We start from the raw sequence: 16,902 nt of genomic DNA, 5'->3' as shown, positions 1-16,902 counted from the left end.
TACAACATTCCAATTTATTTAGTTTTTAGTCTTACTTGGCCTAGATGCAGATGGTTTCACTGCGTTGTAAAGATACCGAAGATAATTTTCTTTCAAAGACTTTGCCGAAATTGATGCTGCCTGAGCCAATATGGTTGTGTTGTTTTCTTGTTCCGATGATACTTTAGATGCAATTTTTCTTTTCTGTCGTTCGCACAACTTATCATATGACATCTGTGGATGTCCTCGCGCCTTTGCAGTATCGGTTTCCAAAATTTCAGTATCGCACTGTAACACTCGCTATCGGCTACCTATGAAGTTCGAACATTTCCATCGCGTCTTTGCCACCTTCTGTTTGCGTTTAAAAAAACAATGTAACTTTGTATCTGATTTGTTCGATTTCTTCTTCTCTGTCTGTTTTTTAATCTTCCAGCAATCCAATCGTACACAGCTACAGCATCTTTATTGTTTTCAAACCAAACTTTCGCTATTTTTTAGTTAGTTGGTCTGAATTACCTTAGACCGCATACATATATAGATTTTGTTGATCCTATTTTACCGCAATATTTAACACACAATAAATGCCTGCAAAATTCAAAGACTAACACGCTCTACACAAAAATACAATAGCAAGACGACTCTTTTACAAGAAAGTGAAATATTCTACATTTTGCATACCTTCATTAATATTATCCATTTTATAACCACACTATTTTTGTAATTGTTTACTTTTTATCACCACTTAAGATTTTAATACAACTTGAATATACCGAATGCCAACCAATAGGGGAATCAAAACAAAGACTTTGAACACTTTCTGACTAACAAGTGGTTCCCACCAGGCATTTGTTTACATATTTATTTTTAAACTACTGGGATAATAAGTAGTCGAATGTCGTAATATTTTTTCCGAAAATTAAAAGTCTAAAATTGGTTCTTATTTCTCAATATTTCAATTTCAAACTATAGTGCGATATGGAAAATAAAATACCGATTTGAGAACGAATGACAGTCAATACACTTCTGAAACTCAGTTTACGCATCCGTTTTGAATCATATACTACGTTTATACGCATGCATAAGTCGCTTTAATTCATTTCGCCGCGATTCAAAACATGTATAAACTGAATTTCAATTCGCTTTGAAAGATCGAAGTGTTTTGGCTCACACTCCATTTCAAATCGGTAGTTTATTTCTCCAGATAGTTGGAAAGAGTGTATAAACACCGCTCTCACTCAAAGCGAATTGGAGATCAGCTGTTCCGCTCAAATTCCAAATAATCGCATCAGTATTTAAAAGCTGATTAATAATAATCGTTCTTTTTCTTTGCCACGATTTTATAATGCCGAATAAAACTAGATTTTTATCACTTTCCATTATGTTAACTTATAAAATGTCAAATGAAAACAGCTAATTTTGTTTGCTTTTGAAGACGGTTACTTTGATGCCGATATAAGGCCGTAAGTATAAACACTAGAGCGAAATGTGTAGTAACTGAGAAGTAAGGCAAAGCGCTTTATGTGTCAGTATAAACAAAAATCGATAGTTAAACCATTGTCAATGGCACTCTAAAATTTTTCTTTTAATGATATACTAACCTTTATGATACAGGGAGCAATACCGGAACATGGCGTAACCACACTTGATACACAGCGATCATGTATGACGAAGTTGCACACTGAAAAAAAGAACAAATTTGTTTAAAACTCAACAACTATGTAATTGGTTCCGATATAAAAACCAATAATATATAATCACTAGCGATGAATAAAAATGCGCTAGTGTTTTGACGGCGAAGAAAGACGCGTAAAAAAATGTTGAAAAAAGGCGCTTAAAAAAAACTTTGGTGAAGAAACACGCGTAAACACAGATTTATAACCGGCCAAGGACTGTCACTTCATTATCATTCCGAAAAAAACTCTTTTACGTACTATTCCACCCGCAAACATAGTTGACCGCAGAAATAATTTACGCGTCTTTTTTCACCGTGGACTATGTTAAGAGTCTTTCTTCGCTAAAGATTTTTTATGCGCTATCAACTTTTGAGCTCGTGCCTTTATTCGTGTCTAGTGACGATATCCATGTAGCATTCCATGCTTAAAAGAAAAAATGTCAATGTGGCCACCACGTCGTATGGGTAATTCGCCTTCCTGAGAGTCAAGAGTCCTTCCACTTATTCCTCAATTTTTTGTATGGAGTGGCAAAAATTGAAGGGTTTCTGCTTTCGCTACTCACAGAAGGTTTTTCGGACGGGCTTTTGTTGGACGGATTTCGAAGACTTTTTGGTGGAGTTTTGCTATAGTTGTTTCCTTAATTCATAAAAATCATACTTTTTTAGGGGGCTTATTTAAGGTGCATGTCAAATACTTTTTATTTCTACTTAAAAAGCATATTGAAATTCATCTGTAATGCTAAATAATGTATTCATACAAGCAATATTTAGCTGAAGACTTATTTAAAGAACTTCGTGAAAGACAACAATTAATCTTACATTGCTAGAGACCTGATAACCCAAGAAAATTTTTAAGATATTAAAGGGCCTTACTCTACTCATAGCTTCATACTGTGGCCCGTGAGAAAAGAGTTATTTTTAAGGTAGATATAGTCCAACCTTTCACAATATCCGTCCAAGAGCTTTATTAGTCGTAGTCTGACACGCAATAATCACTTAAAATTGGCGCCGTTAACCCATTCAGTACAAAAATTCAACCACTGATTCTAAAAATATTAAAATACAAAAGGCTAATTCGGATCGTTCATTTCAAAAATTACATCAAAAGATTTTCAAAGTTTTGAGTTTTACCGTCATCCAGGGTCCTTTAAATTTGTCAGTGATACCCTAGGTGTTTAAAAAATAAAGTGATCTCAGTTATTTTTATTTTCTTTTTTCGCGAAATACATATATGTCAAAACTATGAATAAAAAGAATCCTAATCACAATTTCACGGAAAATTGGTTGATTTGATATATAATTAAAGTCTGTAGCTACTCTAGATCACCCTAAGTCGTATTACTGAGCAATTGTATACAGAAGCGTTGAGATTGAGTCAAGAAAATGTTTAAACGCTTATATTTTAGCACCTGCTTCACCGATTTGAAATCTGACAATTTTTGGATAACCTATGGAGCTTGCACTTTAATTTGATATGCAAGCCAATTCTGTAGCTACACCAGATCGGCCTAACTAAGTCGTATGACTGAGCAATTATATATAGATGCCTGCGCGTAAATTGTAAATAGGAAAAGCCCGTCTGGAAGCCGAGGATCGAAGCACTTTTTTCAGCCCTTTTTGGGTAAGCTTCTTAGAATGGCTTTACTTAAGAATGTCTACGTAAATTACACAGGGGTTCTCATATAGAAATTATGTTTTGTTATAATTTTTCTCCATCACTTCGTTTAATAAAACTTTGGTATTCGTCAAGTTACAACTTCAAGAAGTTATAAATTTGTTTCTTTTTTGGTCGAATTCAAATCTTTTTTCTGATATTAAAATCGAATAAAAAGTGGCTTAGTACTGCTTCATTTAGTAATAGTAAGTATATCTGTGTTTTCCTTTTTTTGCTAGAAATGTTTTCGTTTTTTTTCGTACTACATATTTTGGCCTTATCGCATTTTCGGTGCTTCTTCTGGACTTAGCAAATTTTCCTTTTATTGAATATAAACGAGTATAAATAAAACAAGTACCTTTATTTTTTTCGAAACAATGCATTTCAAGTTTCTCTAGCCTCCTTACCAAAATATGAGTTTTCATAAAAAGTGGACTTGGCAACTTTTCACTCTAACCTAGCGATATTCTGGCTCAGTGACCTCAAATTTTTATAAAAAATTGGTATGTTTGTACAGATTTGTACCTTTTTTTATATTGGGGTATTGGTACAAAAGAAAAAAATTGCAACGACAATTTGTTTTTGTAGTCACAATATTGGTACCATGGTACAATACAGTGAATTTCTATTGAAAAATTAGAACAAATTGTTTTTCTTGATTGGGATAAAGCAAATTATTTGTAAATTCACACGACTGGGATGCAATTTACACCAAATTTTGGGCAAATGCCTTAAGAAAGAGTATTGCTTTCGATTTTATTGTCTTGTGTAAAGCACTTACATATGTATATTTGTGATACTTTCAACGAAAATAACATTCTCCACTTTGAAAGTGTCCCAAAATAGAGAGAAAAAATAACCCACAAAAGAGAATAGGTGGTTTATTTTTGGTAGATGCGTGCTGCTCTCAGTGGGAAAGGGCTATTTGCATATAATTTCCGTTGCTGTTGGTCTCGGACACTTAAAAAGAAAAGTTCATGCGAAAGTGTCTTCGTCTAAGGGAAAATAACCCACAACAGAAAACACAAAAAGATCGCACAGAGTGATTTGGCACGGTGAGAAATATTCTTTGCTTGAGAGATGTGTGTTTGTGTTAGTGATAAACACCATACAAAATAAGTTGAGAGGCTTATTTACGACCTCTGTCATGGCCAGATACAAATTTTTGTGAAAGTCTATATTAATGTTGCCATTATGTATATATTATGTACACATATACATATACGGCTTTATACCACTATTTGTTTGTATTTGTGCCGTTCACTGCAAAAATTTGTTGACTCCACTTCTTGGAAAATCCTAAACTGAAGTGTCACACTACTTGGTATAACTTATTATATTTATAATAACTATAAAATACTCAAATATAATTCTTAATTTTAATTTATGTATGTATATTATAAATGGAATTTTTATTTAAAAGGTATATTCATCGTATCCCCAAACTTTTTGTTAACGGAGTTAATAAATTTGTGCATTGAACGGCTCATTTATTGCAAGGCCACCACTTCTCAGTGAATACGCAAGTACGTTCATAATCCCCTGCAGAAAAAAATAACCCACTTGTAGTTATCTTTTTTGCGGGATTTTTATAAAATATATAACTTGGAGGCCGCTGTGGTGTAGTGGTAAGCAGTGCGCGCTTCCACTCCGTTGCGCCTGGGTTCAAGCCCTGGTAAAAGCAACATCGAAAGAAAAATAGAAAAAAGGTTTTTTTCTGAACAGCGGTCGTCCCTTGGCAGGCAATGGCAAACCTCCGAGTGTATTTCTGCCATGAAAAACAGCTTCTCATAGAAATACAATTGCCGTTCGGAGTCGGCGCAAAACTGTAGGTCCCTCTTCTTTGTGTGACAACATCAAGGCGCACGCCACAAATCGGAGAAGCTCGGCCAAACACTAACATCTGTGTAAGCGCCAATCTATTATTATTATATAACTTGGAGTTAGCTACAAAAAGCTAACTTGAAGCTAGTTGACAAGTAATGCAGGAGATTGTTTTCTTCACACGCGTTTCTATTTAAATATCCTGAACTTCGCAAATACTTTTCCGAATTGAGGACAAATAAAAGGATCGAAAGGACGAATAAAAGATCGAAATGCAAGTTATGCCTGACGGAGTTTGAATATGGTACCACCTACAGCAGAATATGTAAACAAATATTAAAAGTAATAAAATAAAAAAATAGAAACAAAAACATTTGATTTTTCCTATTGATATTTTATGCCCAAAGTAGTTGGTTACATAGAAATATAGTTAGCTTTCGTCAAAGAAAATATACAGATAATAGTGACTTTTAGCTCTTTCCTAATCTACTTAAAGTTAGCTTATAATTAGATACATTTCCTGGAGGGTCGTATGCTGGTGTAAGGGTTTATGTAGTACGAAGCAGAGGTATGGAAACTTTCAAAAGCAAAAACTTAGCTATGAATGAGATGTTCGTGACGTCAGCGAACGAAAAGCGACAGGTCTGCGGCCTACTTTTCTACTAGTGTACTCATGTACGTATGTATATTAGGGTGGTCCAAAAACAGTTAATTCGGAATTGTAATGCTCTCATCCCCTAGGATTGTTCTATATCGAAAAAAGTATACCCCTATTTTTTTTATTTTGAAATCAAAAAATATTTAGAGGTCGCTTAAAGCGCTCAAAGTTTTCCATGTATTTTTATATGGGAAAAATAAAGTTTTTCGTAGAAATTGTATAAAATTCTTGAAAGTCAATATTTTCCAAACGGAAAACTCTAGTTCTCTTCAGGAGACTTTCAATAATAGTACCCAATTGTTTATTTAACCATTTTTTAATACTAACGATTTTTTATTGGTCGCCCCATTGTATTTTTCGGCGTTTTTGGCGAACCTATAAATTCTTGTTGCAATGAGAAAATTTTTAAATAAACAATTAGGTTTTATTATTGGGAATCTCCTGCAGATAAACAGATTTTTCTGGTAGAAAAACATCGATTTTTAACTATTATATACCATTTCTACGAAAAGTGGTTTTATAAAGTACATGGAAAACTTTGGGCGTTTCGAGCGACCTCTAAATATTTTTTTGATTTCAAAACAAAAGATAAGGGTATATTTTTTCGGTAAACAACAATCCTAGGGGGTGAGAGCATAAAAATGCCGACCTTACTTTTTCACATGCATTTTTGGACCGCCCTAATAAGCTGACTTCCAAAACGTACGAATACAATGTATGGATACTGTTATACTGCGGTATTCAAACTGTTAGTCTGTGCAGAGTTGCAACACCTTGCAACCATATACATTGCATATTTTAAATATTCATTATAGCAATGAACAATTTTTCTGAATTTTCCATTTTTTTATTAAAACACCAACCAAGAACAAATGAAGCTTCAACTTTCGTTTCTGATACGCTGATTGCTCTAGCGCAGAGCCTCCTAAAGTGGGTTCCTCGGAACCCAAGGGCTCCGTAGTCACCGGGGTTCCGTGAAATGAATTTTGGTATGAATAAGCACGGCGGTCGGTTTGAGTTGCACACAATTATGCAATTATGTATTTTCAAGTACATATACATATGTACACCGAGAAAAAAAAACAGTACATTCATCAATTTTATATGTACTTGGAACAACTTTTATTGATTAAATCGTACCCAACAACTACTCGCTTTGAAGCAACAGCGCAAATACTGTCGATTTTTGAACTAAATTAGTATTTAACACAACAATTTTCGCATTTAGATTAAAAGTGTATAAATTGTTGTTTTAAATACTTTTTATTTGACTTAACAGTGGAGGTCGTTGCTACAAAAATATGAAGCTGTTGAAATAAATACTTGGACTCTGAGGTTCCAACGACGAACACCTTTGACGGAAAGAACTTACGTATTTGATTCAAATACTAATTTGTTGGGAGAATAGTGAAAATTGTTGGAAAAATTGTGCAATCTTTCTGGCTTACACTAAGAAACATTTTAATGTGAACTCAATTGATTGGTTTTGCTTAGAAAGAACTTTTTATTTAAACGTTTTAAGTATATATGTATACAATATAATAAACTATACAATGTATGTTTATTTTGTACATATTTTGAAATTAAAAAATAATTATTGCAACAAGTACTGATCAGTTATTGGAGTTTTATGTTCCTCATTAAGATGAAAAATTAAAGTTTTTGACAGCGTGAAAAAGTTATTACAAATAGAGTATTGGTGGAATAAGTACTTTTCAGTGAATATTATTTAATTTAGAAAATAAATTTGGTAATTTTAGAAACTTCTCTTCAGAAGAGATTTCAAATAAAACGGACTTTTTTCCGCACATATTTACTCTTTGCTGAATATTCTAAATTAAATGTGAAACATAATTTTATTACCAGGTCCAGGGCGCGAAGTAAGGTTGGTACCTTGTAGCGTAGCCCATTCAAATAGACGTAAAGCTCTGACAGATTTTCGACTGAATCCCCAATAACAAAAACTTTGGGCTGTAGTTCTAACTTTTCTTGGATGGCACATTCTTTCATTTCTTTTTCCTTTTATTTGAAATTATTTAAATTTACTAAATATAGTATGTACCATCATGTCGTTTTGAGCGTCAGATATTGATGGCGATATATATATTACTGATTCGCGGAGGTAATATTATGGAGTGCAATAAATTGAACAAATAAAAGTGCTTTGAATCGAGGAAATAATATATGGTCGTTTCAAGTACAAAACCGCGTATCGTCGTTCTGCAAAACCACATAACTGACATTTTTCTATCAAAAATTGGATTTGCTCACACGAGCTCTTGGCTTAAGCCTTATCCATTCGTCCTGAAATATACTAGCCAGAAATGCGATTGCTATATAAAAAGGAGAGCCATTTTGAAATTTTAGTGTTTTTACTCTGTATAAAATAATTTATACAACCTCACATGCGCGGTTTCGCATTTTGTTGATACGCGGTTTTGTCTTTAAACGACGATATAATCAGGCTTGTTCATAGTTTTTCTGGATCAGTTTTCAGTTTTGGTCCTTGTTTTGCATTCTTCTTTCTTTTTGCGATTTCTAGTGCCTTTACCTGCCTTTTGCCATTTTATTTTCCCTCCTTAATATAATCAGTTCCCTGGCAACACTGGATCTTAAATTTTAGTTTGGTTTTTGTTCTCCAGACGTCACTATCCAATTTCTATGTAGAATTGCTCGGTGATTCAAACAATCGAGTTAATGTTTTTTTATGGATACGTTATCGAGATATTTGCAATTTACGGTTATTCAACTTAAAACAAAAAGTGGTTCCACTTAATCACGTATATCTTACGAGCCACTTTAACAGTCTTAATATGAAATACGGCAAATGAAAGCTAATGAAATTGTATACATTCACTTTCCGATAGAACTGATAGTTTCTGACAAATTAATCATTCCAGTTTTTTTTGTTTTTTTTTAATGAAAAAACTGAAAAAAAAATCAAACTTTAACAGAAGAAAAATTAAAAAAGTAACAGGCTTTGTGCCAAATTTTTACATCTGTGCTAAAGCTTTTCAAGTTACTACTGAAGAAAATCGATGGTTAAATAAAGAAATAATAGTGGTCAAATGAAAATATGCAAAGATTTTTTGTATGAAAAATGAGCAGGAAAGAAAGTTACTCATACGCCACGTACACCTCAGTAACACGCTTTACTGCTCATATTTCATACGATCCGAGGCGGTGGTACCAATTACAACCTTTTTTAACTTTTTTTTCAATCAAAGCCTCGCATTATTAGCAAAATTTTCCATTAATTATTCTCAATCATCTCCCGGTTGCACGACTATACTCAACCCAGACTATTGAAATCTTGGGTCTCGGTGGAAAGAGAGGATCAGACGGTGGGGCCACTCCGATTTATTCGGTTTAAAGGCTCAAGCGGGCGTCTATTGTCTTGCAACCACCTTCCCGCTATATAAACAAAAGGAAGGAAGGAGGAAAGGGAGAGCTAGATATTTAAAAAGAAGAAAAGATATACAAAAATGTATGAGTGGAAATAGCTTGAAGAGTGCGGCGAACAATTTTACCAGAAAATAAGGCGGAAATAAAACGAGTTTAAGACCGCCGCTGGTTCTTGTACCTGGTAACTGATGTCCAAAGTACCTTTGATATACATGTCAAGGAAACACTTCTTAGCTATTTTAACGAAAGGGAACCGAGCCCAATGAATAGGGAAAATACAAATAGATGAAGATTGTATATTAGATTCAGTACTCATCAATCCGCTGATACTTCGCTGTTTTTACGAATTCTAATACGCACATAATTTTTTAAATTTGTATTCCCTACCAGAACAAACTGGGTAAATACTCCTTACCTGGTATATTGGGTAAAGTTTATATGAATTTCTTAACAGCAATGTGAAAATTTTACCGTATTCTACTGTACATTTTTATGGTCATGTGAGATTTTGCAATGTTCTGACGTTTGTTTATAGGGAATTTTCGAAGTAATTTGTGCTTGTGTTAGAGATTTGAAAAGGTAAATTTATGTAAATGTGCTGGAGTATAGGGTAAATTTTTCTGATAGAGTTTGTTACATATTTTTAGAATTTCAAGCTACATCCTTTAGCATTTTCAATTGAAAAAAAGGATAACTACAAAGAATTGTGTAGCAAATGTCGGATGGAATAATTGACTGACTATCCTAAACTGCATACGAATGTCACTCATACGACACGACATCCCACAATGTTGTGACTCCATATAAGCGGTTGACAAAAATACATATACGTATGTACATTCGGATTTCCCTTAGCTATATGGAGAAAAATAAAAGTGTTTGGATTATCGGTCTCACCCCCTAGAAATGTGTGAATAGCCTAAAGACTAAACTATACAAAGTTTTAGGTCAATCAAAGAAGATTTAGAGGTGGCTCAAAGCACTCAAAGTTTCCCACGTATTTTCGTAGAAATTGTATAGAATCCTTGAATAGCAATATTTTTCAAAAATACTACCCAATTGGTTATTTAAAATTTGTTTAATATGGACGAATTTTTATGGGTTCTCCCATTGCATACACATTTGGTAAAAGTGGAATTTAAATATGTTGCAAACTTCGCAAAACAAGAGATAATTTGAAAAAAACCACTAATGATATATCCGGAATTAGCAACCTCGAAGCATTCGCTCTCCCCCGACGGTACTTTGGAAAAAATTATTTTTCGCGAGTCCTTCGATTCGACACTCATGGAAGAGTAAGGAAAGGAAGAGCGGACTTGAACGCAGTAGAAAGGTCAAGTGCGGCTACACCTGCTGTTGTTGTAACAGCACAAAAATTCGCCAAAGGGTTTTCGGGGAATGACCCTAGAGTGACAGTCCTTGGCCGGATATAAATCTGGGTCGCTACGGCTATTGCCGAAGCATAAGTGTGGAAATTTTCCAATTTTAAGTTATTGGGTGTTCTATGTTATACCAAAACCCAGAATACCATGCGTACGCGGAAACCACATATTTTACAATGTCTCATAAAAAACTTCCAAACTTGATTTCCCTACATTTTCATTTTTACCCATTCATGTTTCTGGCATAAGAGGGACGATATGTATGTCTATAAGTCATATTGTAAGTTTTAATTGGGCGTGTTTCTAAGACGCAACAGTTTACCCCAACTGTTGCTGAAATGCTGTCAACTGTTGAGTTCAACAGTTACGTCTTAGAAACGGGATGATACATTAACTGCCAAAACATTTGTAAACAAGCAAAATTAAATTAAACAGCACAAAAATAAAAAAAATATTAAGCCAAAAATATGGATAGCACCGGATCTATAATGGAGCTTTTCTTATTTTATTTTTAATATATGTATTTGTTCGTGCATTTTATTTTATTAACAGCCAGTTTCGCCAGAAATTTACAGACAAATTATTTTTTATTTGAATTTTCTATGAAAACTGACGGAAGGGAAACATCATTTTTGTTTTACATATATAAATTGTTGACTTCATGTAGCGGAATAATTTTATGATTGAAAAAGTGGCGTCAAGTTACCAACCGTTGAGCTGAGCGGAACTACTCAACTGTGCGTTTCTGAAACAAACACTCAACAGTTTAGCAACAGCGACGTCTTAGAAACGCGCCCATTGAAATAGTGAAGCAAATCTTACTCTAACTCTAATTTAGATATGCTTCATTCTATCGATCACCTAAGCATGCTGAAAATAATTCGTGCTACATACCTTCGCAAATGTAACCGATCTGAATGATACCCCAAATTAAATCCGAACAGTGATGACAGTACGTTGGCTTTCCAAATGTCTTCTTTACGAAAGTATGTCCACCATCCGCCATTTTGCGAGTTCTGTGTGGATTCTTTCGAATATCGGACGTATCGCTGGGTCGCACGTTGGCGGCGCGAACACACCAAAATAACGACGACAGCGATGATCCACGGTGGCAAGTTCAATTCGCTTCCCACCGGTTATCGTTCTTTCTCTGTCCGCAAGCGTTTTTTTTTTTTTTGAATTTTCGTCACTTATCTGGGTATTTCAGCAATTTCCTTTAATTAGTCACCCTCAAGTTTGGTTGCGACTTAATGTCTCGGCTATAGGATTTCAGATCGTCTGTGCTGTTGTTGTTGTTTTATGGCGTAATCACTCAACGCCACGAAATTAAACCACAGAATTTATGCAGATCTCTCTTCAAGCTTTCGCTTGTGGTACTGTTGCCACTACTGCTGGTACTGCGATTACCCCAGCCCTGCCGAAAGCCCCTTGTGAAAGTGGCAGATTACGAAGCGTCGCCCAACGTCTTTTACGAGTTGTTTTTGTGGATGTGCTAGTTGCTGCGATTTCTTCTCTACTTGTCCTATCCTCCGTTGTACACGATATTGCTGAATATGTATTGCCGACTTCCTGGTTTTCACTTTGGGCTTCTGTGATAGCACTTCTTTCTTTATTAGTTGTTTCTGCTGACTTTGTTGTTTGAATTGTCGCTTTTGCGTTCGATAGTAATGATGACAAAATGACGACGACGAAGACAAAAATGACAGCGACAGCGGCATTTTCATCCATTTGTATGCTTCATCCAGACATATGGACTGGATCCTGGAAATCAAAAATGAACAAATTATTTACATTATCTTTCGAAAATGGAGCTGAACTGAATGTTATCATTTATTATTTTTAAATACATATATAATTTCATTTGATTCGGTAATGTCCTATAGTCAGGTGTTTACTAATCAGTAGTTTTAAACTGAAGTTAAGACGAAATTAACTAAACTAAATTAAACTCTCGAAGGAACTAAGGATGTGTATATATATGTACATTAGACTGCATCACTCCCCATACAAAAAAAAATAAGAAATCGGTACTGTTTTCCATTGGAATTATAAAATCGATTATATTTTAAGATGTCCAACAAAATATTTCGGAAAAATATTACGATTTAAGCGAGCTGGACCGATTTTAAAATACCTCCAAAAATGGAGTTTTTTATAAATAAAAATAGTCTCTTAAAGAAGTTTTTTGAAAAAATCCCCTCAAATGACAAAACGGTTTAAGCTGAAAAAATTTACATAAAAATATTAAAAAAAAAAATTCAACGGAATGAGATTTTGATGCTGTTTTTTCAAAGATTGGTATAAAAAAAAACTTGAATAACTGAACCTAAACCCTTCCGATTTAGACTTGTGAGGTATAGTCTATCTCTCAAGAGTTAAAATGGTTATAATACGATTAATGCAAATAGCTAATCTGTATTGACGACGCACAGTGGGGCAAAAAAGGTTGCTGTGGACAAATCAATTTTTAGAGCCCCAATATGAACCGATTTCAAGTTTCCTTTTTTTAAATAAAACATAATTACATTTTGCGTCGCTCTATCCGTGACGGTTTTTTTAAAAAAGCTCTGGATTTTATTTATTTATGTTGAAAGATGAAAGAAAAAAAAATTTGCTTCCACTTTTTTTGGAAAATACTTGAAATTAATTTCAAATGTCAATTCATTTGCTATCTATACGTATATATGTTTTGAAAGCCGTTTTTTCTGTTCGAAGAACTCGAGAACAGCCAATTCGTGCCCATAAATCCAAACATAAAGTATCGATTTTGCGGTTTTATTTTCATGGGTAGGCTAAAATGATATTTCAGCTATCGAAATATTTCCACGAAAGGGCCCGACCTTTTGCATCTGTTTGTATGATAAAAGGTGAAGTGTTAGTTGACGCATAGTCCTTATTTCGTGGACGAGGGTCGTCAACGTGTGGGGGGCCAGTCATCGAGGCCATTTTGTTCCATTCATTGGTAGGCATTTTTACGTGGCGGGTCCCAAGCCCAGCGCACAACCGTTACTGTGATGAGCGCCTTTCAACCGGATACACGTTTATATAGCGAGCCGCTTGCTGCAGGACAGACGCCCGCTTGCAGCCGCACCTAGAGATGAGCAGATGCTGCAGACTTCGGTGATCCCTTAACCGGTTAAAGGGCCGGTTAAAAGGATTTATATAGGGGGCGTGACATCTAACAAATAGACTAAAATGTAAAAACCACTATATCTCTGAAACCGATTATGCTGGGGAACTGAAACTTAGCACGGATGCATAGATTGCAAATACCCTACTTACGGCGAAAAATGTAAAACAAAAACAAAAGTATGGGTACCAAATGAAATAATATTTTTGGGTTCACAAGGACGAATAGGAATTGAAAATGTCCCTTTAATCTATCTTTTTTTTTAAGCTTATAAAGTTAGTCCTTAACACATACTTTAAAAAAAAATAATAATTGAAAAATTTCAAGGATATTCGAGAATAAAATTATAAAAGGGTATTTTCAATACCTACCCGTCCCTTACGCATCAAAAAATGTAATGTGTTTTAACTGTACTCCTTCATTTGGTACCCATACTGGTTTTTTAAGAATTTAATTTTATTTATTTATGCTTAAATTTTTAAATCATTTTGGAATTACTCATATCTTTCAAATTTCAAAGTTCTTTTAAAAAATCCTGACATCAGAGAGAAAAATTAAGAACGCAATTTTAGTATATTTGGCCCTTCGTTTGGCGAATATATTGATTTCTTCTTTTGTGTGCGAAATTGCCTGCCGCAAGGTGTTATATGTATATTGAGCTACACATTTATAAAAAAAACTTTAAATATTAAATAAACAAAAGAAACATAGCCAAAACTGTACAACATAAAGCGTTTCTATTATTGCCACCAGCGTAAATTACAAATCCCGAAAATCCCGGGATTCTAGGCAAATAATCCCGGAATTTTCGAGGCTTAAAAAAGACCGGGATTAACATTCCTAGTTCCTATGTAGGTAGATAAGCTCAAATTTAGACAAATTTTTCTATCTTATCTAGGACAATTTTTGCAGTTCAACTTCTCAGAGACAACTCTATGACAGTTTTATCATCACTTTGATAATTTAGCATATCAGCAAAGAAATATATTATCTGAGCCTTTCCTGATAGATAAGAGGAACAAGTATGATATGAATTATTCATATACCTAAAAAACTAATGAATGATTCTGGCTTAAAAGTTTTTTGAATTTGAGTGAATACCTGTTCTTATACATATGTGTGTCGTCATAGTAATACTCAAACAACGTAAAAAAATGTAATTGGAAAAAATTAGAACTTTTCAATGAATATCCAAAAATATTATTTCTACATATCGTCGCTGCCCCAACAAAAACGGTTATGCGATTTTTGTCAGTTTTTTTTTTATTGCATATTTTATTAACACTACCTATTGCCCACATTACTGCATTTGCCGTTCTCTATATCTTTTGGTTTAGAACTAACCAAAAAAAGCTATGTGCTCGCGGTACTAGAAATAATAATAATAATAGATTGGCGCTTACACATATGTTAGTGTTTGGCCGAGCTTCTCCTCCGACTTGTGGCGTGCGCCTTGATGTTGTCACACAAAGCGAAGGGACCTACAGTTTTACGCCGACTCCGAACGGCGATTGTATTTTAATGGCTTGAACCCAGGTGCTGATGAGTGAAAGCGCGCACTGCTTACCACTACACCACAGCGGCCGAGTACTTGAAATACTCTGCACTCAGAAAAAGGTTTAGTTATAATAACCAAGATTTGGTTATAGTGACCAAGTGACATAGTTGGATATGGCGAAATAAATATCTAGTTCACGAAAGTCTGCAATTTACTTGAGCCTTCTAGTTGGGACAAATGTATATTTGTTAATAATTACAAAACGACTACCTTGAGTGGACAATATTGTTAGTTGAATAAAATCATTGTTGAGCAAATATAAACAATGCTTTGGTTGATACAAGTTTTCAATTAATTTTATGAACTTGCTGTAGACGTGAATCAGCTAACCGTTTATTATTGGAAAAAAAAGTTTCAGTTTGACACAAATAAAAATTTACTCGATGGTTGTTGTGTTTACTTCTTTTATTTGCATATATTAAGCATAACAAATACGAACATATTTACATAAATAGTTACTAGTGTAAATAATACATATGTATATGGTGGTAAGAATTTCCTAAAAAGAAACGATTAAACAGGAATAGTCGTGCAAAAACCCAGGTCAATATCTGCTGGAAGTGCTGGTTTAAGTATACTGCTTTGCTTTTTCCTTGGCTAAATAGATACTTTCTAATTATAATTCACATGAATTATATATCCACTGAGAAACGCCGGTTGGCATCAAACTTTATATTTTTAAATAACCATACCCGCACCGAAACAACTCGCGGCGATGGCAAAACTGAAACTGAGACAAACAAGCCTGGGCATGTCATAGCACACACTTTTCTTTCTCTACCCAGCGCAGTGATCGACATGCCATAGCTTACTGAGCGCTCTGTAACCACACGCGTGTTTCACCCGTATACGAACAGCGGTAGCGGAGCAATGATTTCCACGCACACAGTCTCATTCATTGAATCGTTTTTATGCAATGGTCGGCATACTAGCGCATTCAAACTATTCAATAAGTGGGACTGTGTGCATTGCTTAGCTGGCGCTCTTCGTATGTGAAACACACATGAGCTCAGAGAGCGCTGATCATTATTTAGGGGGTGCTCATAAGCATGAATATATTCCGCTCTCAAACCAAATCGATCAACTAAGATTTGGTAACTATGACTAATCCATGTGTTGAAAGAAAGCTTATCTGTATTAGCAGAGCTTAATGCCATCCTTTTATGAACCATACTTTAAGTTGAATGGAATTTGTAGAAATATGCTTCAAAAAAAATATTTATTAGTATTTACCAAACCCTTCAACTAAATTAACGATTTGGTACAACCTAGATGAATATTAGAAGCTTTAATATATTTAGTTATAATTACCAACCCATGGTAATAGTTCCCAATCCTTGGTCACAGTTCCCAAATATTGTAAAAATTCGGGAACTAAATATCTTTAGTTGTCGAAAATAATCCTTTTTCTCAGTGTGAAAAAAAACAGGTAAACGTTTACTTGCTTATAACCAAAATGTATTCAACAAAGTGTGATTGATTTTGACATTGCTCTCATAAGAAACAGACTATAATGTCAAACTGAAATGAATTCTTAACCCATTTGCATTTTTTTTTTTCAAATTTGAATTTGTTTAAAAAAAAGTTACACACAAATTTTTCAAGCAACAAATTTTCTTAATAAGCGTGAAATTGTTAAG

At 34.3% G+C, this 16,902-nt stretch overlaps 1 protein-coding gene across 1 annotated transcript; it reads right to left on the bottom strand.

Moving 5' to 3' along the window:
- Window positions 1-1,577: 1,577 nt before the first annotated feature.
- LOC118753733 (diacylglycerol kinase theta-like) lies at window positions 1,578-11,605 on the bottom strand (the record flags this gene model as incomplete). The annotated part of the gene is made up of 2 exons (XM_036488598.1): window positions 11,469-11,605; window positions 1,578-1,657 (listed from the first exon to the last, which is right to left on the bottom strand). Coding segments are annotated over exons 1-2 (192 nt in total), but the record flags the coding sequence as incomplete, so codon positions are not given.
- Window positions 11,606-16,902: the final 5,297 nt, after the last annotated feature.

The sequence above is a fragment of the Rhagoletis pomonella genome, unplaced genomic scaffold (assembly GCF_013731165.1).
Source record: "Rhagoletis pomonella isolate Grant_MI unplaced genomic scaffold, Rhpom_1.0 Rhpom_scaffold_02795, whole genome shotgun sequence".
NCBI classification, from domain to species: domain Eukaryota; kingdom Metazoa; phylum Arthropoda; class Insecta; order Diptera; family Tephritidae; genus Rhagoletis; species Rhagoletis pomonella.
The sequence above is the reverse complement of the archived record's forward strand: the minus strand, read 5'-3'. Positions and strand labels throughout refer to the sequence as shown.